General features: G+C 26.8%; 1 protein-coding gene across 1 annotated transcript in view; it reads left to right on the top strand.

Moving 5' to 3' along the window:
• Positions 1 to 25,425, top strand: part of LOC107438141 (uncharacterized) — a 282,012-nt gene that overhangs the window by 197,166 nt on the left and 59,421 nt on the right. The window contains exons 2-3 of the mRNA XM_016050348.4: positions 8,988 to 9,089; positions 19,781 to 19,878. Of these exons, the coding sequence (XP_015905834.1) occupies positions 8,988 to 9,089; positions 19,781 to 19,878 (200 nt within the window). The remainder of the gene's footprint in view (positions 1 to 8,987; positions 9,090 to 19,780; positions 19,879 to 25,425) is intronic.

Raw genomic sequence — 25,425 nt, 5'->3', positions numbered from 1 at the left:
AGCGTAACTTGTTGAACAAACAAAAGTTAGTATTTTTTTATTTGACAAACTCAGTTTTGTATTCTAGGGTAGCAAGCAAAATTTTCATTTTTCAATGTTATATAATTGAAAAAAATTTTTTTACACATGAAGACTTGTGTGTCATTACAAAGTGCGTCTAAGAAGCATATGGCACAATTTTATTTTATTTTATAACCGTTGCTGAACAGCCGACCCAATTTTTGGGTTTAAAACTACGAAAGTTCAACTCCGTAGCCTTGTCATTTAGAACCCAATCCAGAAGACAAGGGAAATCCAGGATCAAGTATTAGGAGAAATTTGCCTTCGTGGAAGACTCTTGATGAAACTAACCCGCATTTGCGTTACATGGAGATGATGACCACGAGAACTCCCACGGTTAGCCCGATGGCAAGGAGACTCTAACCCATGATCCGTCTACCACTGAGGATATTTCACGACAGCACTGTGGTTGGTGCAAGCAGGATGCGGAATTCGTATCGACCAACCATCGCTGGGATTTGAACCCGGTTCACCTCATTGGAAGGCGGACGCTCTATCCCCTGAGCCACCACGGCTCATATGGCACTATTTAGTTAAAGGTAACATATCCAGTGTTGCGTTGGGATAAGAGTCTGCTATCTCCATGTTACAGATCGTTTAGTGGAACGGCGAGGCCGCCCGGCTAGGGAGGAACCATTTTATTTAAACTAATTTAAATGTACTCTTATATTTTTTTATTTTAAGAAATAGTTCGGAAGGGACAAAACATTGCTATTCAAAATACAACTGAAGTAAAAATAAAGGTATGAATACCACATTTTTTTTAATCCTAAATCTCGATATCTTCGTATGTGTGCCTACTTAGTAACACGCTTCCTAAACGTATCATCAACTCCATTATTTAAATAAAATTTTCATCTCTTAAAGATTCCTTTTTTCATTTTCATCATTTTTCCTTCACAAAGTAATCTATGTAAACATTACATATTCTTCTTTACACTAAAAAGTCACGCATGATTATTTTTCCTATTTTCTTTTCTGACTCATAAATGTGAAGTTTAAAGAAAAGAACGTAACATCCAATACATAAACTTATGACCTCTTACATTTTATGTGACTCTCAAGATAGAATTAAATGACAGCTCCTTTATTCTATTGAAGCACAGCTCCTCCTTAGCACCCTATTTCTGTAAATGTCTACAAATAAAAAATACGGAATCATCTTTTCAAAATTTCCTCTCTCCTTTTACTAGAGAAGGAATTTTTGTTTTTTATATTTGTTGCAAATTTTGCTTCCTTCTGGCGTTTCAAATATATCTTCGTACGATTTTCGCCTTCTGGGTAATTTAAAATTTATTTATTTACATGTTAAGATGTTATCCTCAACGCAGCATGAGAATTGCTATGATTTTGTTTCTACATTGTTTTAATATGTAGGACTTTATAAATAATGTAAAGATCCAAAACACAATTATCCTCCTAATCCCCAAATATTTGCGCTGAGGGTAAAAAAGTATGGTTAAAGCTACCAGAATATGGAAAAATTTACCGCATTTCTGGCTCTTGGAGAACAACAAAAAACGGTAATTTTAACCGAATTGCTTTGGTAGTGACTTTTCGTAAAATTAACTTTAAAATATGGTTTCATTATCATGGTGTTTGGTAAAATATGACGTCAAATTTAGCAATTTTATCATGATAACGTAGAGTATGGCGGTGAAATTTAATTCGGTTAAATTTAAATTTCAGTTTTGCGTTTTTTACTAAATGTGTGTTAAGGAGGGCTATAATTTTGAGAACCTGAATTTCCATTATTTACTATACGAAAGGAAAAATTACCAGATTTGAATACCGTATATTTTGGTTTCATTACCGGAATCGTGGTATTATATATATATATATATATATATATATATATATATATATATATGAAAATTTTCCCTGGTTATGTTTATTATTTAATAGGTTTTTGTAGAGTGCTGCGTTCTAAAAATCCATACATGTATTTGACTTTTATGCATATATGATAATGGCAAAAAAATAGTTAATTGTATTCCATAATAATCTCAATAAATCGTTTTCACGGAGAATAAGAATTCTGGTAAAAGTACCTTGAAGGTAATGACACTTCTGGTAAAAAACATATTTCTGGTTATTAAAACCAAAATATATGATATTAAAACCATTCATTTGGTAAACTTTCCTTTCCGGTAACGGTTTACTGGAAATTCTCGTTTCCAAACTTATAGGTCTTGTCACCACACATTTAATAGGAAATACAAAACTTAAAAATAAAATTATCCGATTAAATACTTTTTATGCAATACTCTTAAGTACCATGATTAAATTGCCAAAATTTACTACATTTATAAAATTTATCCTATACAACCATATTTTATTGTTAATTTTACCGAAATCATTACTAAAGAGCTTTGGCAAGCATTACCTAATTTTTTAGTGTTCCCATGTATATGGTAAATTTTACCATATCCCAGTTGTTTTGATCATATTAATTTTTCTCCGTATAAGGTGCTGCTTATATAGTTGTCACAGAAATGATATCTTAACATGAAGGCTTTTAATTTCGACTTTATCATCTTTTTTATTGACTTTTTAGCTCTCAATCAATGGTTTGTAATTATCTAAATTTTTCTATTTAAAATTAGTTTTAGTTTTTGCTTCTGTGATATCATTATAATACAAACTACACAAAGGAATATTTTTTCGAAAGAAAGAAAAAATTAATTGTCTACAATATTATAATGTCTCGATATTAGTTTGCCCACCTTCAGGTGCTTTTAAGCGATTAAAGATTGATGAATTTTCTATTCTGTTTAAGAAATATTTTTTAATCTTAACTGGCAACTATAGTTTTATGCTTTATGCCTTTCTCATTTTGTTTTTCTCAGTAAATTACAAAACTATTGTTCTGAAAATTTTCAATTTTCAAAGTTTGTTTGAAAATAAACAAAATTTATTTCCAAAAGTTTTGGCTAAGTGATAAAACCAAACTATCTAAATTTTATACAAGAAACAATTTAATGGATTTGACAAAAATGAAATAAAGCGAATAGTTTTATGAAGAAAAAAAACTAAATATAGTGTTTTTCCTTTGTCATGTATTAAAAAGGTAAACAATATAATATTCCAAAATTCTTACTTATATTTAGATTTACCTTACTTTAAATGAATTATTTAAAAAGTTTGAAATATGGTTTGCATGTATCATTTTTCTCTATAGCAATGCTTCCTTTAAATCGTTTGAATTTTGAAATACCTGAGCTTATCTCCTTTCTCAAAAACTTTTTTCAACTTTTCAATTGCTACAGAAGTTTAGAAAACATTTCAAGAAAAAAAACTAGAATGAAGGACTCTTCAAAAAGATATGGCATATTTTTTCGACATCTGTTTGCAACATTTCAATACAAAAGTCTTTCTTATTATTTAATTCTATCTGTCAAACATTCTAAGAAGTACATTTCTATCCGAGTGCCTTTGATACCTTCTTTAAAGTAAAACTTTAAAGAAAAGAAAATTCAAAATATGTATCAAATGTCTATTTCAAAGTTCAATAGACTTTGGAATATTGTTTTTATTCGTGTTTTACATAAAGTAAATATTTCTTCAGGAATTTAGAATGAATATAGACATCAATATTCGTGCTCCAAATATTTTCAAACACATCTATGTCAGTTGAGTAACAGAAGTATAATATTGATAGCAGCAATCAATAATATGTTGTTGTTTTTTATTATCAGTGAATAACAGCTTAAACAAACCTTAAATTTTGTTGACAGTTACAAAGCAAAAGAAATTTCAAACAATAACTTAAAACTCTCCTTTAGAGTTTAATGAACATTTGAGGTTTGCTTCTATTTGTATTTAATATAAAGAAATTATTTCTTCTAATCAATGTTCCAACTCCAAATGTTTTTTGAATGTATGGTAAAACAATAGAAATGTGATTTGGTAACTATAATATTTGCTATTTTATCATAACAGCTGAATCAAACTTAAAACTACATCAACAGTTTTTAACGAAAAGAAGAAATAAACAATAAATTAGTCTCTTCTATTAGAGTTCTATTAGATTTTCGAAAATTGGCAAGAATATGCTTCATTTGATCTCATGAAAAATTAGCCGATTAAAATATTTATTCAAAAATTTATAATAAGAGAAACAATTATAATTTCACATTTGTTAAATTGCGTTATTAAAAGTCTCTTAAATAAAGCTATGAAATCAGACCCTTTCTCTGAAATTCGAATTTTTGATTCTCAAATTATGAGAAGTATTCTTAATCTGAAATATGTGATTCCAATAGTTAAGTCAGGAAAACGGACGAATATCTCAGTTATTTTATTTTATTTATTTGATTTCGGGATCTAACAATTGGGACTTATTTGGGGACAATACAATCCCTTATTTTGAGGTCAAATATCCAAATCTGCTTAAAACAAGCATATTTATTCGAAAGAAAGTTTTTGTTTCGTTAGCACTAACATATTTAAGCTTCACGTTTCAAACTGTAAAGTCTTAGTAAGTAAAAATCATAAGCATTTAGTTTTCATGCAGTCTACAAAAGAAAATCGATTAATCTTGCTTTGAAAATGGTTTATTAAATGTTACTAAAATCGGAGAATTGGAATTACTAAAATTGGAATTTAATTCCCTTATTCTATTTATAACAGATACTAAACAGGGTTACAGCGGTTATAAACATGAAAGGATTTTCATAAAGGATACTTTCATTTACCTGAAATACTTTAATTTTCTGTTAACTTTACGTTTTATAAAAGTCCTTTTATAACCGTAGGGGAACAGCCGATCCGATTTTGGGCTTACGACTACTAATGTTCAACTCCGTGGCCTTGTAATTCTGAACCCAATCCAGAAGACAAGGGAACTCCTGGATCAAGCATTCGGAAAAATTAGCCTTAGTGGAGAACGTTTTTATGAAACTAACCAGCATTTGCATTACATGGCGAGGAAGACCATGAGAACCTCCCTGGTTAGCCTAGCGGCAAAGAGCCATGATCCGTCTACCGCTGAGTATATTTTACGTCAGCACTGTGGTCGGTGCGAGCCGGGGGCAGAATTCGTATCGCTGGGATTCGAACCAGATTCACCTCTTTGGAAGACGAACGTTCTATCCCCTGACACACCACTGCTCTATAAAAGTTATTTTATAACCGCCGTTGAACAACCGGCAAAATTTTCTGGCCTAAAAAAGTTTTTTTTCATTAAATTTTATTCTATAATCATCGTTGAACAGCTGACCCAGTTTTTTGGGTTTACGGCAACTAATATTTACTCCGTAACCTTGTAATTTTGAATCCAATCCAAAAGACAAGAAAACTCTTGTATGGAGTATTGGGTACGGCTGCTCTGTCAAAACTATAGCGACCACACTCTCCAGATTGTTCTTATTTTCATGATCAAAAATCAAAATCCATTGAAAAATGTGTGTTTAGTTAGAGAAAATACGTTTTTGTGTCTATTCAGTAGCTTAATTAAGAGTTAGCGCTATTTAATTAGCATAATTAAGGTCTCTGTTTGAACTATTAAGAATGACATTTAACTTGTGAAAACCTAATTATTAGAACAAAAGTTTTTTAAGGGGATATATTTTTGTTTATTTATTCATTTATTTTTTGCCCACTGTACTTTACCTCAAGATCTACAGTACTAATTCTCAAAAACTTTCACTGTACCCAAATTTTGTTCCATTTTCTAAAAAAAATTCTATTATTAATTAATTTTTTTTATTTAGTTATAAAGTCAATTAACTAAAACACTTTCTTATACTTCGAACTTCAATTTTAAACTCAACTTTTAAAAAACATATCTTTAAATTATTCTAAAGGAGCAGAGAATAGTAAGACGCACTCGATTGTTTCATAAACTAGTGATTTCATTGATGATTTATTTATTTAGTTTCATATTCAATTCACACAAGCATTATCTTATATTTCAAATTTCAATTATATTCTCAAATTTTAAAAACTCTGTTTTTAAATTATTTGGATTAAAAAGTAAATTAGTACTTTTCAAAATAGATTTTGCGCTACCTTTTTCAAAGGCTGAAATAGCGATTTCTCTTTAGAAATTTAAAATACTTCACAATATAATTTTATATCATAATAGGAAGAATTCTTATATATTAAACCTTTCCTTCATTGTACTTAATTCATGTAATATTCATGTCCTCAGAGCCTAGAAGCTAAATTACTAGCTATAGAAACCATTCTCATTTATTGCACTTAGCATAATGAAAATTATTAGTAACTGCAATTGCGCGTGTTTATGCTAGTAAACTTTCCTTTATAATATGCAAGAAATTATTTATAATCCTGCCGCAGATGGTGTTCAATCAATTATTAAAATGAGCTTCATTTTAGTTTCTAACGATACGATCTAGATGAGGAATATTAAAGTTCTCACTTAAAGCAGACAGAATTATTTGATTTGTTTGAATATAATTACATGTATTATGTTGGATGATACAATAAGTAACTCACATTTCAGAGACTTGACATTCTAATTATTGTTCATTTTCCTTTTCTGATTTAATTTCGCAAGATAATAATAAAAGTATTCTTTATGATAATTGTTTGTAAGACTGAAGTCACGAAACAACGAAATTGAGGTTTTTGAACTAATAACATACAATAATATTATATTAATAATCGAATTGGCATATACACTGATAATAAATACGAAGCCTCTGATCGTAAATTCAACATTTGAGAGTTTAAAAAAAGAACATTGCTTTCGAAAAAAAAGTGAGAAAAAGGATAATTTCCATGAGAAGTTTTAGAAATTCATAAATGCCTGATATCAGATCAATATAACGAAATTTATATTTATAATTGGTGCTCACGAGCGACTAAATTTTTTCAAAATAAATACAAAGAATAATAAATCACTTAGTTATCCACTCTTTGTCATTTTAGAAAAAAGGGATGTTTTTTAAAATGGCTAAAGTAGATTAAAAAAGGTGGAAAAAACTTGTAACAATTTTAAAATAATGTTTTATTTGAGAAAAAATAGCACAGTATAAAGCAAACGATAAAAAATATCAACATGATAAGGGGTTTTCCTCAAATACTATTTTTTTCCATTAAACAAGATTTATTACAAATATATAACAATGGTCCGGATAACAAAGTGTGATTGCATCAGGAAATAAAACACGTGGAAGAAAATTTAAGAAAAGAATTCAAAATTTTAAAAGCATTTCAAATATTACTTCCAATGCGGAAGAGAATATACTTTTATGGGGATGATCCCCAACAATGCCGGCGTCATTTTTTTAAAAAAAAATCATGGTTAATAATACAAAATGATATTTGTGGAAAAACCCTTATAATTTTGAGCTTTCTTTTAAAAAGTGAGAAAATTGCTTGAAACTTTTTAAAATTTTAAAATATTCAAATCGGACTCTTTGTATTATACTTCGTTTCACCTCAAGTTGACACTGGAGAGAAAGGCAGATAGACCGCATTGCAACCGTTTTCATGGAAACTGAGTTGCTCTAAGATAGCTGGGTGCATGAGGAAGCAAAAACAGAGAGAAAGTGGCCAATATTAGCGTTAAAGAAAACAAAGCGCCGATATTTTTTTTTACCAAGAATCTTACTAAAATTTTGAGCAAAATACAGAAAAGAACAAGACTTTTCTTTAGAGAATTTCTACTTGCCAAATACGATTCACAACAAATTTAAGAAAAAATTTTTATATTTTTTCCGCGCATTCGCAGTATAAAAGAACTACCTTAATTACTCATATCTTGCGCAATTTTCAAGAAATTTTTCTCAAATTTTAATGCAATATCTTGCAATCAATTTCAAATTGATCCGAAAGCTTCGTTTAATTGTATTGAATATTTTCAAAGTTACAGCGCAAAAAATATAAGACAGAAAAAAAAATTTTTGCAAAAATGTCCATATCTCTATTAATGTTTAAGCTAGGCTTACGAAATTTTGTTCAATTATTGAAAATAGTAACCAAAATATTAGTTTTAAGTTACAAGTCTATTACTACATTTTTTGGCATAGGGTGTTCAAAGACATTTTTTTTCGTTTGTATTTATTGTCAGTCCCTCAAACCTCAAATTGTAAGCTTCATTGATATGTATGAGAAATCGCACGATACAAACACTTCTTAATTCATAAGCTGATTCTCTAAGTATTTTTTGAGGAATATAAAAACTTGTGTTGGCATGGAAGTGTTTGTATTTTTTTGTTCAACTCCTGTAGACCAGTTAAATAACTCAGCCTGTTTTTTTTTATGTTTGGGCCTTTAGAGATTCAAAATTTTTGGCAAATTTTCCTTGCTTCTTTTTAGTTTTTCTAAAATATGCGTAATTAAAAAGTATATAGCGTTTATAAACTGATTTTAAATTATAAACTGATTCTCTAAGTATTTTTTTAAGAATATCAAAAGTTGTGTTAGTATCAAAATGTTTTTATTATTTTGTTCAACCCCTGTAGATCATTTGAATAACTCAACTTATTTTTTTTATATTTGAGCCATGAAAAAAAATTCAAAATTTTTGGCAAATTGTCCTTTAGTTTTTCGATAATGTGTGCAATTAAAAAAATTTATAGCTTTGGTTTGATAATCTTCCGATATAAATTTTAAGAGTAAAATGATAGTTAAAATAAGAATTTATTTACTTCGCATAAGCCCAAATTTGCTTCCGCTTTTATATATTTTCATGTTTTCTTTTTTGTGATTTATCCCCAACTTCCACTCAAGTATTCACATTTAGTTCAGAAAGCTTCAAACTTAAATAGACTGTCTCTGCAAATAACTCCATTTCTAGCTTTAAAAAATAATAATGTATGTGTAGTGATAGAAAGTTTGCTTTTGTATTGATCACGCATCACAAAATATAATGCTTTTTTTTTAACTTTTAGAAATTTATGAACGTGATCTCAATACCAAAAAATCAATGTTTTTGACGCCATTTTCTTTTACAGTGACTTACGACGTGACATGTTCTGCAAAAGAAATGAAAGTTACAATGATGTTGGATGACAATAAGCCAAATGTTTTCATCGATAATTTAAGAGGATTTAAAGGTAAGAAATATTTTATTTGAAATATTTCATTTAACAATTTCCATATACATATTTAGTAGTTATAAATGTCTATTTTTATTCCAATCAGTACAGAATAAGTTGCTTCAAAGATATTTCAATCTCTTTAAATTACACAAATCAATAATAAGTAATGTGTTTTAAAATTGATTAATACACATATTTAGTCGTCATACAGCAAACCCAATCATTAAATGTCTGCTTTTGTCCTAATCAGTGTAGAATAAGTTGCTTCAAAAATATTTCAATGTCTTTAAATTATACAAATCAATAATAAGTAATGTCTTTTAAAATTGATTAATACACATATTTAGTCGTCATACAGAAAGCCCGATCATTAAATGTCTGCTTTTGTCCAAATCAGTGTAGAATAAGTTGCTTCAAAAATATTTCAATATCTTTAAATTACACGAATCAATAATAAGTAATGTCTTTTAAAATTTATTAATACACATATTTAGTAGTCATACAGCAAACCCAATCATTAAATGTCTGCTTTTGTCCTAATCAGTATAGAATAAGTTGCTTCAAAAGTATTTCAATGTCTTTAAACTACACAAATCAATAATAAGTTATATCTTTTAAAATTGCTTTATACACATATTCAGTAGCCATACAGAAAATCCGATCATTAAATGTCAATTTTTATCCTAATCAGCATAGAATAAGTTGCTTCAAAGATATTTCAATGTCTTTAAATTGCGCAAATCAATAAGTTCTGTGTTTTAGAATTGCTTTATACACGGAGAAAGAAATTCTGATGAAATTACCGTACTGTATGATAATGACAGTTCTGGTTTAAAAAGAATTGAAAAAAACACAATTCTGATAATAAAAACCACATTACATGGTATTTAAATATTCATTTGGTAATTTTCTCCCTTCATATAGTGACAGTTTACTGGAAATTCTGATTTTAAAAATTATTCTTTTTATTACTACACATATTAAATATGCAGTACTGAAAAGTAAAATTTACCGAATAAGTGGTTTTTATGCCATACTTTACAGTATTATGAAATTTCAACACATTCACCAAAATTTATCACATATTATAAAACCACGTTTTATTGTTGATTTTACAAAAATCATTACCAAAGCTCATCGGTAAAAAACGCCGATGTTTGCTTGTGATATCTTTAATTTCAGTACTATTTTGCTCAGCCTTATAACGTTGTCTATATAAGAAAAACACCAATATGAAAAAAGTGATAAAGCACATTATCCCTTTTATGTTTTTTTTTTCTACCTCTTTACGCTTAAAAAAGCTTGTCTACAGATCTATTATTAATATATTATATTCTTACTTGTGTTGGCAAAATGAATCTAATACATTTATGGTGCCACTTTTTTTCGTTCTTAAAAGGGCATTCAATATTCCTTAGAGATATTCAAGTCTCAATAGTTTACGTGATAAAGCAGGACATAGTTTTTTTCGTTAAAAAAAAGGTGGTGACAAAGTTACTGAGTTAATTTATGTATCCGTAATATGCAATTAGCTTATTACGGATATGACGCAATAATACGCAACGCAGTACAGCGCAATACGCAAATGACATATACAGCGTATGTCAACTTTACCTAAACACAACTTTCATAACAATAGTTGAAGCCATTCGTTTAAGTTCGTTAGTTAAGAGGTGAATACGGACATTAGTGGGCAAAATAAATGTTTAAATTAAAATGATTTTCCAAAATTTCTGAACACAATTAAAATAAACAATAGTAAATATATATTTCCAAAATTTTATACCACTTTCTTTTGTAGTAATTATTAGACATATTATTTTTAAGTTTAAAAAATCTTCATGGGAAATATTCAAAATTTATTATCACATAAAGTTTAAAAAAAAGCAAATATAACAATATTAAGTCTTTCTCGGTTTTTAATTAAGATGGCTGATTTTTTTTTACAGCTTGTAAAGGGATTAATAGCTTTTTCCAACAATTTTTTATGCTGTAAACAAAATCTCAAAACTCATCAAATCTCACATTCATGTTTGCTTATTTTTTGTTTTAAACCCTTTTAAATCAAAGTTAATCTTATTGAATAACACAAAAAATGACGGAAAATATGGGTGATAAATAGAAATTTCACATATATGTTATTAAATAAAAAAACATTAATAATATATTTTAAGACGGAGTTAATTATTCTGCAAACATTAATCTTCATATCATACAGATACAAAATAATAATAATAATAATATATTGTTAAGGAATTATAAATTAAAAATTTAATCCAAAATACTATCATTGATTTATCTTGTTGATATTCAATGGCTAAGCAGACAAAATTGAAAAATGTTTCTTTGGAGAGTGTCTTTTTTATTTAATAAAGAGTAGTTATTAATTAAAGTAATGGGAGTAATTATTATTAAGAGTAATTTATTTAATAAAGAGTAATTATCTCATTTTGTATATATTAAAGTTCAGAATTGCAAAAGCTAAAATCTTATTTAGGGTTTGGCTTATATATAAATATATATGTAAGCAAAAAGAGAAAATTGCTAAGAATACATTTATTTAAATCCTATTTTTAATCAAATAAAGAAATTAAACGAATTTGTTGTAATATTTGTTTATCCAAAAGTAAAATAAAAAAAATTAAAAATATAACACTCTCTTCCAAAATTTGATTAAAAACAATGGATATCCAACAAATGTAATAAATTTCCATACAAAATCATTGAGTTAACTGTATGCTAAAATTAATAAGCGAATATATTTACATTAATATATTTTTGTTATCTAAATTGATATTTTTACCATGTGCAAATGCGTGTGCATATGTGCAAATTATTTTTAACCTACCTATAGCCTCCTCCGATATTCCATTAATATTTTTTCAATAAATGTTCATTAATTTTCTAAAATTCATCGAGATAAAATGTTGTTTTTAAATTTCTATCTTATACTCTGAATTATCCAGTATTGTTTATTATTACCTTACGCAAATTCAGTTTCCGAGCCAACCCAAGGCAACAGACAAATCAAATGCGATTGTGTACCTCAGTAAGAAAACGCCTTAGAATATATCTCACTACCCTCTATTTAAGTTTTAATTTTTATTATGTAGTCTGGCAACTTAGTCACGATAGTATTTTTAAATCATTTTTGCGAGATCTAGTAAGTACATGACATCCGTTCTCACTTCTCGCTTTATATGATCCTATTTGCGTTTTATTTTTTATTTTTCTTGCATTTTTGTGATTTTTACTTGTTATTGTGATTTTTGTTAGTTAAGGAATCGGTTTCCTTCCTTCGCTTTTTTATTTATTTTTTTGGTGCTTCTGATACTGTTGTATAGCCATGTTTTGCCTTAACTATACTGATAAAATATTCAAAAGCACTATATAATGCACACTATATAAGCGCGTGAGGTGATGACGAGATTATCTTTTGGTTGTTTTATTATCAAACTTTAATTTTTAGCTTTTTTTCAATAATTTTGAGAATTTTAATGATTTTTTTTTCCTTTTTTCCTTGTTTTCTTTCGATAGAAAGAAAACAAAACAAGCACTGGAGCACTGGACATTTGCGGAATGGAAATTTTGTATTTGAATAGTATATAAATAGTTGTAGGTTCAAGTGTAAATAGTATAAATAGAACTTAAATTATAACCGCCTGTTAACCTAAATAAACGCCTGTTATTAAAACAGGAACAAAATTATTTTAGAAAAGTCTAAATTAGAACATTCTTGACCGATTCGGGCAAATTAAAAACTCGCTATAAAATCACTCAAGAACGCCTTTTTGTAGAAAAGCAAAAGTTGATTCAAAGAGAATTATCAATTTTACAGTAGTGTCATCTATTAACAAGAGGATGAACATAAAGTAAGTTGATCTGGAAAATATTTTTTTAATAGAAGGAAAAGAGTCTAAAAAAAAGCAATAATGAAATTTAATGCTCTTAAAACGCATTATTTGGTGGTCGTTTACCTGCCTGAACCCTCATTCAATCAACATTCTAACACAAAAATATTTTCAATAAAGCAGTGGATTATTCCGGAACAAGCAAATAATGGCTGCAACTGCCGAGAATAAAAGGTCAATTCATATTAAATATCCTATCCAAAGGCTCGCGAAATCGAATAATCCCATTAATTTTTAATCCCAAGAATTAACCAGATTTAATTTTTAATTAGTTTTTTAGAGTTAAAATTGCTTGAGTATTTTAAATTTATTTGCCAATATTTTATTGAATTTTCATACAATATTTCTAACAATTAATCATCCTGCCAAAACATACATTTTCAAGAGGAATTAAAAAAAATCGTCACTAATAAAATTATTTTTGTAGCGTTTTGACCTCTTTCAAAAATTCTTGTTGATTTGAATTGTTTCTATATATCCTGATCGTGTGATTTCTAATTATGTTAGCAATAACCTTGCTACTTAAATTTGACAATTCTAAACATCAGCCAATTTATGAATAGTTAAATTTTATGAAAAAAAGTAGTTAATAGCCATTCTTGAAAATTAATAAATTAATTCAGCAATACCAACTTTTATTGAACTTAAATTTTATTCAATCAAAGTGGAAACGTTTAATTTTGCTTCTGCGTATTCCTGATACAAAATTCCAATATATTTTTTTCTTGCGTTCGAAATACTGTTCTCTCTTTTCTATTTTAAAAACTTCTATCAAAATATACAGTTTTGATTACACAGATAAACGGATAAAACATTTTTTACTATGTGCAAATTTTATATAATAGAATAATAGATTTCCTTTCAAATAAAATCGTCTTATAACAGTATCAAACAGTACCAGAATATAAACTAGAAAACAGTAATTAAATTTGCATGAACAAATTTCTGTAATTTATGAATTAAAAACGTTGCCTTGAATTCAAATAAGATTTTAAATAATTAAAAAATGGCGATACGTGAGGAGATTTCGTAGGGGAAGAAATAATAATCCGAAAAATAAAAAAAATGTCTGCGTATTTGCTGCTTTCCATGTAAAAAGATTTTGAATTAATTTCTGTTTAGAAATTTTCAAATTCTAATCATTTTTAAATAATATTATTAAAGCGTGAAGTTTAAAGAAAAATCACTGCTTAATATTTTAAGTTTGGCCTTTATTCAATAGTTCATTTATTGCTTAAAAATTAATTAAATATGAATGAATTTAATTTAATTATTAAATACTAAAACAAGCAAATAAATTAAACAGCTTGTCTATTTTGTTTACAATATCGTTAAAATGTTTAATCTAATTGAATCTTTAGTCGCAATATAGCAGCTAATGTTTTTTAAGTTGCACTTTGACAACCCAAAAACCTTTGTTCGCATCTTTAAATGAAAGCGTACTGATTGAAAATGCTAAACAAAAATATGTTCTAGAAATTAGTGTCTTTAAATATTGTTTGCTTTTTGCATTTATATTAACATCCCATGACTTTATTTAGACTAATGATTTTATTTCGCCTAGGATAAAGGGCTATATTCAGAACAAAAGTACTAAGAAAAAAGATACAAGAAATGTTTATGCATATTTTGAATTCTTAAAAAATTACATTTCGAGCAAAACAATATATTTTGAGCAAAAATTAATGGAATATTGAGAAAAAATCATGGAAAAATTGTGTGAAATTAAACTAAGAAGTGGCCATTTCTCCTTTTTTGACTAGGGAATGTAGCAATATAATACAGAAAAAGAAGTTAAAATATGGAAAACAGCATATATATCATACAGTTAACTACGAAAAGCTTACAAGAACAGGTAGAGATTGAATTTTTCTTGGAAAATAAGTAAAAAGTATCTAATGAGCTAAATCTAAAGTACAGATATAAATAATCACTTTCGAAAAAACTTTACCACATTTTCGACAAAGGTTTTAAAAGTTTGTACTGTTTTGATAACTTTAATTGTATCGCATTTTATTTTATTTTCTAATATAACTTATTTAATATTTATTTTAATTCTACTATTTATTTAATTGCCTTTTCTTTATTAGAGATTTTAGATAAAATGTGTTTCCGGTCCTATCCTGTTTCAGAGTTAGGGGTGATAATATTTATTTGAGAAAAAAAATCCGAATCAAGGTGTTGACGATAACCTTTGACCAGTAGGGTTTAAAGTGGTTGAATCATTTAGCTCAACTCTCTTAATTCAGGTACAAGATATTTTAATATTCAAGATATTTAAGTTTTGATTAAAACTTCACTCTTAACGCAAGATAATTGGGTTTTAACTTGAATAATACTATTTACACTAGAGAATAAAATTTTGTTTTCACACTTTTAGTTGTCACACTTTTTCAATAAAATCACACTTTTAGTTGTCAGAAAAAATAATGCTTTATCCAAATCAATATCAAGTTAAACTGCTTCTACTGCAATATAATAAAAAATATCGGAGAATTTTAAACTAGTCATCTAACCTAGACTTACCCTAATTAAGATCCGCCTTTCAGTTTGGCAATAAATACCATTTGTTAAATCTGAGAAATTGTCTTAAAATTATAAATGTATTTATTATTTTTGTATTTGTGATACTAGTTTCTAATTGTGAAGATTTCATTCATCATAACAAAGTTTAATTCTACAAGAAGAGTAGGTTTTATTTATTTTTTCTATTGAATAAATTTTCTTAATATTCTTTTGGAAATGCGCCTAATCAATCCAAATACGTTTATTGCATTTGAAGCTGATTGTAAGACTTTTATCCTCCTTTCCTTCCTTTTTAATTTGTTAGCTTAATTACACTAAATTTTTGTGACCTAATTATTAAGTAACTTGCTTATTAAATTTTTTCCTTTATTTACTGTGAACTGTCTAACTTCATTATAAAAATTTACTGATTAAATCTTTATAAAAATTTTAACTTAGAAACGTAATTTATATTTTGATTTCCTGCTTTCTAATAGAAATATTTATGCAATTACTTGACCTTTTCTATGTTAGGCGTATAAATGGCGTTAAAAAATCTATATGTGACGTAAAAGCTAAGTTCAATTTCGCAGCCCTACACATCAGAAGAAAAACTCTCAGTTTTGCACTGTCTTAAATTTTATAGATATATGTCATTAAAGGTACGTAGAGAGTCAGAAGTAGAAATTTCATTTTTTTCACATAAAAATGCACTGGGAGAAAATGTATAGTCAAAACTACCAGAATATTATAAAATTTATCGTGTTTCTGGTTCTATGAAAACAGCAAAAAGCTCGGTAATTTTCATCGAAGTGCTGTTGTAAAAATTTTGATGGAATTAATAATAATATATGGTTTAATAATATGAAAATATTTGTTAAATGTATTAATTTTATCATAGTATATTTGAGCATGGCACAAAAATTATCTATTTTCTTTAATTTTTTTAAATGTCTATTAATTAAAACTATAATTTTGAAAACCAGAATTTCCGGTAAACCGTTATTATATGAACGGAAAAATTACCAATTAATTGTTTTAAACACCGTATATTTTGTTTTTATTAATCAAAATTATACTTTTTTTTTACCAGAAATGTGATTCTTATGCAGACCGGTAATTATATAAGAATTTTTTTCTCCGTGCTAAGTATAATTTTGTAGTCATAGATATAGGAAGAATAAAATGCTCCCTATTGCATTGCTCTAAATTTTAAAAATGTATATTATATGCAGGGAATCAGATTTAAAAATTTCATTTTATTACTTTTTCATTCAACCACAATTTTTTTACAGTCATACGTAGAAAAAGAAACAGTCTATATTAGGTTATATGAATATTGTTCCGTTGTCTTAAATTATAAAAATTTATGCCACTGCAGATACGTAGAAAGTCAGATGTATTTGTTTAATTTTATGGCATGAAAGTAAATCATTTCTTTTTTTTATGTTGAAAACGTAGTCATACCTTGTAAAAATTTCGGATCAAATTATGGTGTAAAGTATCAGCACTTTGAATGCATTATCCGTAAAATCCATTTTACGGTAAAAACTATCTTTGTCGTAAAATAGTATACTGTAACTTTAACTGTAATATTTATTTAATTAGAGTGCTTTAACTGTTTTCATTTCTTTAAAAATTACGTTTTATCAGATTTTTTGTTATATTGCATATTCCGGAGGAAATTGATTTTATGATTAAAAGAACCGGCACCCTGAGTGCCGATAATTTTTAATGTAATTTGATCCGAATTTCTTACAGTGTACATGCTCACCAATGTTTAAAAAATTTAAGAGAAAAACTCTTTGGCGACAGCTGGATTTGGTCCCTGGACTGCTTCTATAATAACCGTTTAAATTAATGGTGTAAATAAATCTGCTAATTTTGATGAAGTTTGTTACAAAAAAGAGAACTGTCCTTTTTTTCTCAAAAAAAGAGAGTTGACCGTATAAATAAATGGTCAACTCTTCAAATTTTACAGAAATTTGTGACAGAGTGCAGTGCACATATCAAATCAATATGGAATAAAATCATTTGATTAGTAAGAAATTGAGGAAGAAGCAGCAGCAAGACCACAGAACCAGCCTAATACGAAATTCTAATTAATCGTGAATGTTAATGCATCGGTCACAGCTTATTTCAAGGTAATCTGTTAAAAGCAACAGATTTCGTAATGTGATTTTTTTTTGTACTGTGATGATTCAAGTCGAGCTGAATGTATAGTTTAATATACGGTACAATATACGGAACTGACAGTACTGCATCAAGAACTAATAACAATATGTAAATCTTCACAAACTGGTTAGATCTTGAAAACTAAGTTTGGGATAAAAAAAGAAAGAAAAAGGGGTACTCTTAGGAACATTATTTCATCCAGAAATTTAGACTGGAAGCAATTTATATAATAGACAAATGTAATGATCAGCACATTTATCAAAAAGTATTATTTTTGCATCAAGCATTAATCATAATCATTTAGCATTGTTTCTAAATATGAACTTTACACGTCTCCGCAATTCACAGATACATCTTATTGTCTATCATGGAACATTTGCAAAATAAGGCTTATGAATATTTTACTTCTCTATGAGCACATTATAGTCTCTAATCAAATGGTTTATTTCTCCACATTTATGTTCGGCAGTAAATGTATAGCAATATCTTCATTATTTGTTTCCTTTCTTGTATAAATAATCTATTCAAAACTTGTTTAGGTTAAAACGTTGTTACTTCTTAGGTTTGTTTAGTTGAAAGTATTTTAAAAATAAAATCCTTCTTTTTAAAGATATTTCCCTATAATTAACTTATGGTTAATCCGCATGATAATGGCTAAATTTTTATTAAAAAAATTTCGACAGCTTCAAAAATAAAGCTTTTTGAAATATCGTATTGGTGATTACTATCAGCAGACAAATCAAAAGCTAATATTGGATATTTTTTAGTCATCACGTCGATACATATTCACAACAATTAAATGTGTATACAACATTTTTAAGTGTTAATTTTAAACTTCGGACAATTCTTGTGATATAGAACACATTACTGAGAACCATTGAATATTTCTTAATTGATAGATAACAAAGTTGAATTAATATAATGCAAATTCATTGCGTCGAAATGTTCCCAATAAATAAAAAATATATGATTCAGAAATATTAATCTTATCATTTTAACACCAGAAAAACGATGAAATTATTTTTAAAGTCAACTTTTTTTGAAGAACATGATTTTCAAACTTTTAAACTATATCCATTTTTTAGGTCTCTGATTGTATATCCAATACGGTATAAGTCATAATGCGTATTTTTGAAAGGCTTAGATACGCCAAAGTTTTACAAATAATTAATACATCAGCCCATTTGATGTATGTCCACACTGTTAGAATTTTCATTCCAAAATTACGGTAAAATAACCGGCAGTAGTCTGTCCTTCTAATTAATCGTAAAATTTATGATAAAGAGCATTTTTTTACCTTTACGGTTTTGAAACTGCTTACAACTAGTATGATTAAAAAGCCATGGATGCAAATCTTTACGTATTTTGTGGTACTATAACCATTTACCACTAGCATAGCTTCAAAACTGTAAAAAAGAAATTTAACCAACCATAGTGCTACCATCTATGCTTAAAAAAGAGTATCGTCCTCTAATAATCCAGGGTCACAAATAGGGGAAAACAGGACACTGGAAATTCTTCATGTGTTGAAGATAATCGAGGAAATATTTTGAGACTCGAACCCCTATTCTGTTGCTCATGAGATTGCCAAATAAGTCTCATCGGCAATAATAAAAAACTAAGTGTCTTCAAAAAACTAAACTGAGCGTCTTCAACTAAGTGTCTTCATTCGAAAAACTAAGTGTCTTCATTAAGTGAGCCTGGGTTGGGCGATAAAATTTTGGTTGTTTAACCGCATTAGGTGAAAGCAATTAATAAACAGTTTTTCTCAGACTTAACAGTTTGAATGCCAAACTATTCATGGCTATTTGACTGTTTTCTTTCAATATGGTGAAACATTTATTAAAATTGTTACTTAACCATTCTTTCAGAGAAATTTTCTAACACTGCAAACCATAATATAGCCCGGTAATTTCTGTTTTTAAATTTAAATTCTGATTACAAAATCATACTAGAAATTATATCAAAAGTTGTTGTAAAGGTAAGATACTTTTTTTTTTCGCTATCACATAAACAAATGAGATTTTTGTTGGAAAATGTTTATTGAATTAGTAATAATTTATTATTTAATTACTCTATTTGCAGTAATTAAATGCATTTCTCTTATTCTTTTAGGCTGTCTGCCAAAGGTTGCGGAACAAAAAGCTGTAATTATATTACCTTTAGACAATTTCCATAAGTGCGGCACAACAAGAATGACCAATAAATATACGGTATGTACTTACAGACAATACTTCATTCGTTTCATACTTTTTTAAGTAAGTATGTCCTTTCAGTGTTCTAATTTAGTCTTGGACAATCTTTTATATGTGGTGAAAATTAAGGTAAGTATCTAATTTCGTTTAAATCATAATGCTAGCGTGATGACTTTTATAACAATTATTGTGACAATATTTTACATGAAATATTTTTCTAATAGTGCAATGTATAATTAGATAATTAATTTGTATCCATATTTGAAGTGCTTAGCTGAAAAACATGCTAAATAACAGCTAAGATCATTTCAAAATTGTAGCCCTTTTAGTGTAAAGGTCATGAAATATTTGTGAAATAGTTACATTCATTACAATATGACTTATTTAAAAAATAAATTAATTGTATATTCCTACAGCTAACCGTGTAATTTGAATTTGTTCAGAATTGAACCTGACATGTTATTCCAATCAACCAACTAATCCATACGTTTTTTTTAATATTAAAAGATGTTTTAATCATTATTATTTCTAGCTTTATTCTTATTTTATATTTGAATCATTTCTTTTATTTAAAGAATTAGCTTCCACGGTTCTAAAAAAAACTTGAAAAGTAATAACAATAATGATAATATTTTAAACCAGCAATGAAGTTCCTTATTATGCGAATGCTCTATGCCTTTGTATTTCAACGTTAGACATGTATTTTAATAAATTAAGTTGCTACTTAAATTATATATATATATATATATATATATATATATATCACTCACTCAATTCAATTTATTAAACAATTTACGGTTATGTATATTTTTTAAAAAGTAATTTGCTTAAAAGTGTTCAAGTACTGTTAGTAATATTATGTAAATTTCATGTATATAAAAATACATCAAAATTATTGCAACAAAAAGGTTCATAAAAAAGTTAAAATAATATTGAAAAGAAGCCGATAACAATCTGATAAAGAGACATATTAACAATTTAGATAACTTAAGCAAATTAAAACGTAGGTACTTTTTCTAAAGAAATTTTTTTTGAGGTACTTCATTATTTACTTACTATTTGCAACGTATCATAACAACTGTTAATGTTTACTGTCTATTTTTTTTTCCTTTAAAATTATTAATTTGTAAGAATTATTAATTTGTATGAGCAGGGTTACCTGTTTTAAAATAAACTGTTTTAATAAAAAATCTATCTCGTTAAATTGTTTAAATAGCTTAGTTTTCTGTTGTTCGCGTAAATACTTTTCCTTTAAAGGTAACCAAGTGAAAAAAAGTAAATTTTTCCATAAAAAATCTCTATAATCTTGAGATTTTATAATCTTTAGTCAAATAAACATATGTGATATGTAATTTCTAAATGTTTACTTATTATTGCTCTTCCTCAAAAATTTATTAGTAAAATACATTATGTGAGTAAATTTAAAATTAAGTCAAAATATAAGTAAATTTAAAATTAAGTCAAAATGTGAGTAAATTTAAAACTAAGTCAAAATGTGAGTAAATTTAAACAATAACATTGAGCAATTAAAAGCTTAGGGGATAAGAGATCTTTTCAGACCTTCACATTTTATTTTTCAGTTTAGTTATAGAATCTTTTCAGCTATCGTTGCAAACAAATTTATATGCAGCAATTAGTATGCAGCAATGTTTTTATTAATTATTAGAATATTTTAAATGCTTATATCAAGGAGGGAGTGCAAAAATATTCAAAATTCATTTAAAATATTATCAAAATAAATTCTTTAATTTATTACTGCATTCTTTATAAGCACTATTATGCTTAAAGCTTCTCTTGCTAAAATGAAACTAAAAAAAAGTGGTTATTCTATTTTCTTAAATCATTCATACCAGAACAAAGCTTTTTGATATTTTAGTTCTTCGTATTATTCCATTATTTTCAAATATATTTTAATTGAAAATATGTTACCTCGCATTTTTCATGCTTCTTAAAGTTAAAAGATAAAATTTCAATTAAAAAGTATTTAATAAATTTATTCAATAAAAAAGGACATGACAATAAATAATGCTAAAGTATAGCATTTTCATATGTACTCACAAACTAAACGGAACTCATTCTTTTAGATACATTACAAATTTTGAAAAATTTTATTTGCTTGTTAAGTTGAAACGTAAAGCAATAAATAAGCATATTTAAAAGATTTGGTTATTCTTTGTTTTTATCATGTTTAATTATTTATCAATAATATTAAATAGTTTTAATTTAGAGCATAAATTATCATTTAAATCTTTGTTTTAAATAAGCAAAAAAAACAACAACAAAACACACAAAACTCCTTTAAATAAAATAAAAAAACGGTTTTTTTTCAACTCTGATTAAGCAATTATTTTCATGTAAAACAGGACAAACCAAAAAGTAGAGATTTCTTATAAATATATGCAATCAGTAAATTACTAAATTCGTTATTTGGCAATGTGTATTTAAATAAACAGTGATATTCGAAATAGAGTAGTAAGAATAACGAGCAGATCAAATAATGTAATAAAAAAAATATGATATAGGAGTAGATAGTCGATAAAAGTTGTTTATAATAAGGAAAAACATTCTCCATAATAATATAAAGGAAACATGTATAGGCATGTAATAAAGAGCATATGACATTCCGTAACAATCAAGAATGATAAGCTACATAAACGGACTCATTTACTTGGAAACATGATGTTTGATATAATGGTTAGATCTGTTCATTAATGAATACAACCGAGCATATCTATAAATAAGAAAATTGTAATAAAGATAAATAAATGATGTTCCTAAAATGTATATTAAAGAACATTAGGGAAGAAACAACTCTCAGTATACATCAGCAGAAAAGCAATAAAAGAAATCGTTGATATCGTTGATCGTTTATATATTTTTGAAAATTTTAATGAAAATATAATTATTGACTATCATAAGATCATATATATCATAATATCATATATCATATATACATATATATATATATATATATATACATATATATATATATATATATATATATATATATATATATATATATATATACATATATATATATATATATATATATATATATATATATATATATATATATATATATATATATATATATATATATATATATATATATATATATATATATATATATATATATATATATATATATATATATATATAGTACGTCATTTTGTTTTAGAGCCATCTGTCAGGCTTAGAATGTATTTGTATTTAAACTCTGCCAAAAACGAAAAATTATATTATTGATCATTTAACAACATTTATCATATAGTTTATCATTAAAAGATTTATTAGAAAAACATTTATTGCATTACCAATTTTATTCTTACACAATATTACAATAACTCTAGTATTGTGTTACTATAATATATATATATATATATATATATATATATATATATATATATATATATATATATATATATATATATATATATATATATATATATATATAAAATTTTTAAATAAATGCTAAACACAATTAATTATTTAATGATTTGTACTTTTAGAAAGTTGTTCCTTCAGTAAACATATTAAAAACAACTAGATGAATATAGTTTCGAATAAAAATTATTCACTACAGTTCTTCCTGTTACAAATGAGTAATTTTAACTTAGTGGTTTTCAAGTCATTGCACTGTTAGTAATTTCTTTGAAAAAATGGTTACATAACAATATATTTAATTGTTACTTTACCATATTCAACCAAAACAGTTAAATAAACATAAAAAAGATGGTATTCAAACTGCTAACTCTGAGAAAAAATCGTCCATTAAGTGTTTTTTACCTAATACGATTTAACAACCCGAATTTTACACACAAGCAATGAGAATTAATGGCACGTTCTTCGAAATCTGCAGGCTGAGCCATGTGATAAGGATTATGAATTTATACTCTCCGTCATCGAATGCTTAGTAATCTTATTGTTTGTGCTGAGCATCAAATGAAGCCACTTAGTTCCTTACAGCTGCTCACAATCTTTAGCAGAGTCGGCTAATCTGCCAAACTCATGACCGGGTAAAAGAGGACTCGATGTAATAACCTCTCTATTTTCTCCATTCCTTCCACATATGAGGAACTTCTATTGTCCTGAACTTTTCAATTGATGACCCTGGACTATTGGAATACGAATCTATTAGAATGCGGCATAATTAGATAAACTAATAATTTCCATGGTTCACCGAGCAATATACAACTCAACCACACAACCTAAATCTGATGTCCATTACCTATATATATATATATATATATATTGGTGTTGCAAATTAAATCACATTTTTAAATTTTTAGATACATCACTGTATTAGTATTTAATCAAAACAATTACTTCGAAGAAAGCACGAAAATTGACATTTCCTTTGATATAAAAAGAATATTAATGAGAAACTTGCACTGAGAAAAAAATATGGTCAAAGCTATCAGAATATGCAAAATATGGTAAAACTTACTGTGTTTCTGGCTCTATGAGAATATCAAAAAGATCGGTAATTGTTTTCGAATTTTTGGTAAAATTAACAATAAAGCATGGTTTTATATCATGTGTGATTTTAACGTGTGGTTTTATAACATGTGTAACAAAATTTGGTAAAGACGGTAAAATTTGGTAATTTTGCTGTAATACTTTAGAGCATGGCATTAAAGCCATTTATTGGAATAAGTCTATTTTTCCCTTTTGTATTTTTTACTAAATGTGTGGTAATAAGAACTATAATTTTGAAAAGCAGAATTTCCATCAAACCGTTGCCATATCAACCGAAAAATTACCAAACGAATACTTTAAAATATCATGCGTTTTGGTTTTATTATTCAAAATTATGCTTTTTTTTCCTGTTTTTTTTACCAAAATTGTTATTATCATACAGTACGGTAATTTTTCCAGAATTTTTTTCTCTTTGTAGGATATTCCTATAGGTTTTTAATTGTTATATTAGGGAAATAATATACTTTAAATAGTATATTCATTATATAATCCTCGACTATGTTATGTAAAATCAGCTTAAAAATATTTATTTAATGTTTTTATCCCTGCAGAATTTACAAATACGATAATAGGGAGTAACAAGATGAAACATTTTATTTAAAGAATAAACTAGTTTTGTAATTAAATAAATATTGTAACTTTTATTTCATGAACACGGTTTTACGTAATATTTGGGAGATTTAAGCTGTAAGATATTATCACTTATTACTAAAGCAAGTAACTACTAGGAAGTCGTGATACTAAATAATTGAATAAATTCTCTACAATCTTCTCTTTATGTTAAATATTTTAAGTTGTGAGAGATAATTTTAATAACATCGTCTTTTGACAAAGGATATCCTATCCAAAATGTTGCTTGTAAGCTTTGAACTTGTGTCCCAAGCTAATTAAAGAATTTACTTTGCACACCGTTTGCTAGACAGAGTAGAAAAAATAAAATTTAGTCCGTAAAATATTTTTGATAAACTAGCAAAACAATATTTTTTCTTTCAGGGAAAGCTTCTTTGTGAAAATAAATGTAAAGAAGCTTTTAAAATGAAACAAATAAAAATTCGAGAAAACGTGACATTTTCATTGCTGACAAAA

This window comes from Parasteatoda tepidariorum, chromosome 12 (genome assembly GCF_982258835.1).
Source record: "Parasteatoda tepidariorum strain Cologne lab strain chromosome 12, Ptep-v5.0, whole genome shotgun sequence".
In the NCBI taxonomy this organism is placed as follows: Eukaryota; Metazoa; Arthropoda; class Arachnida; order Araneae; family Theridiidae; genus Parasteatoda; species Parasteatoda tepidariorum.
This window is presented reverse-complemented; position numbering and strand designations above follow the sequence as displayed.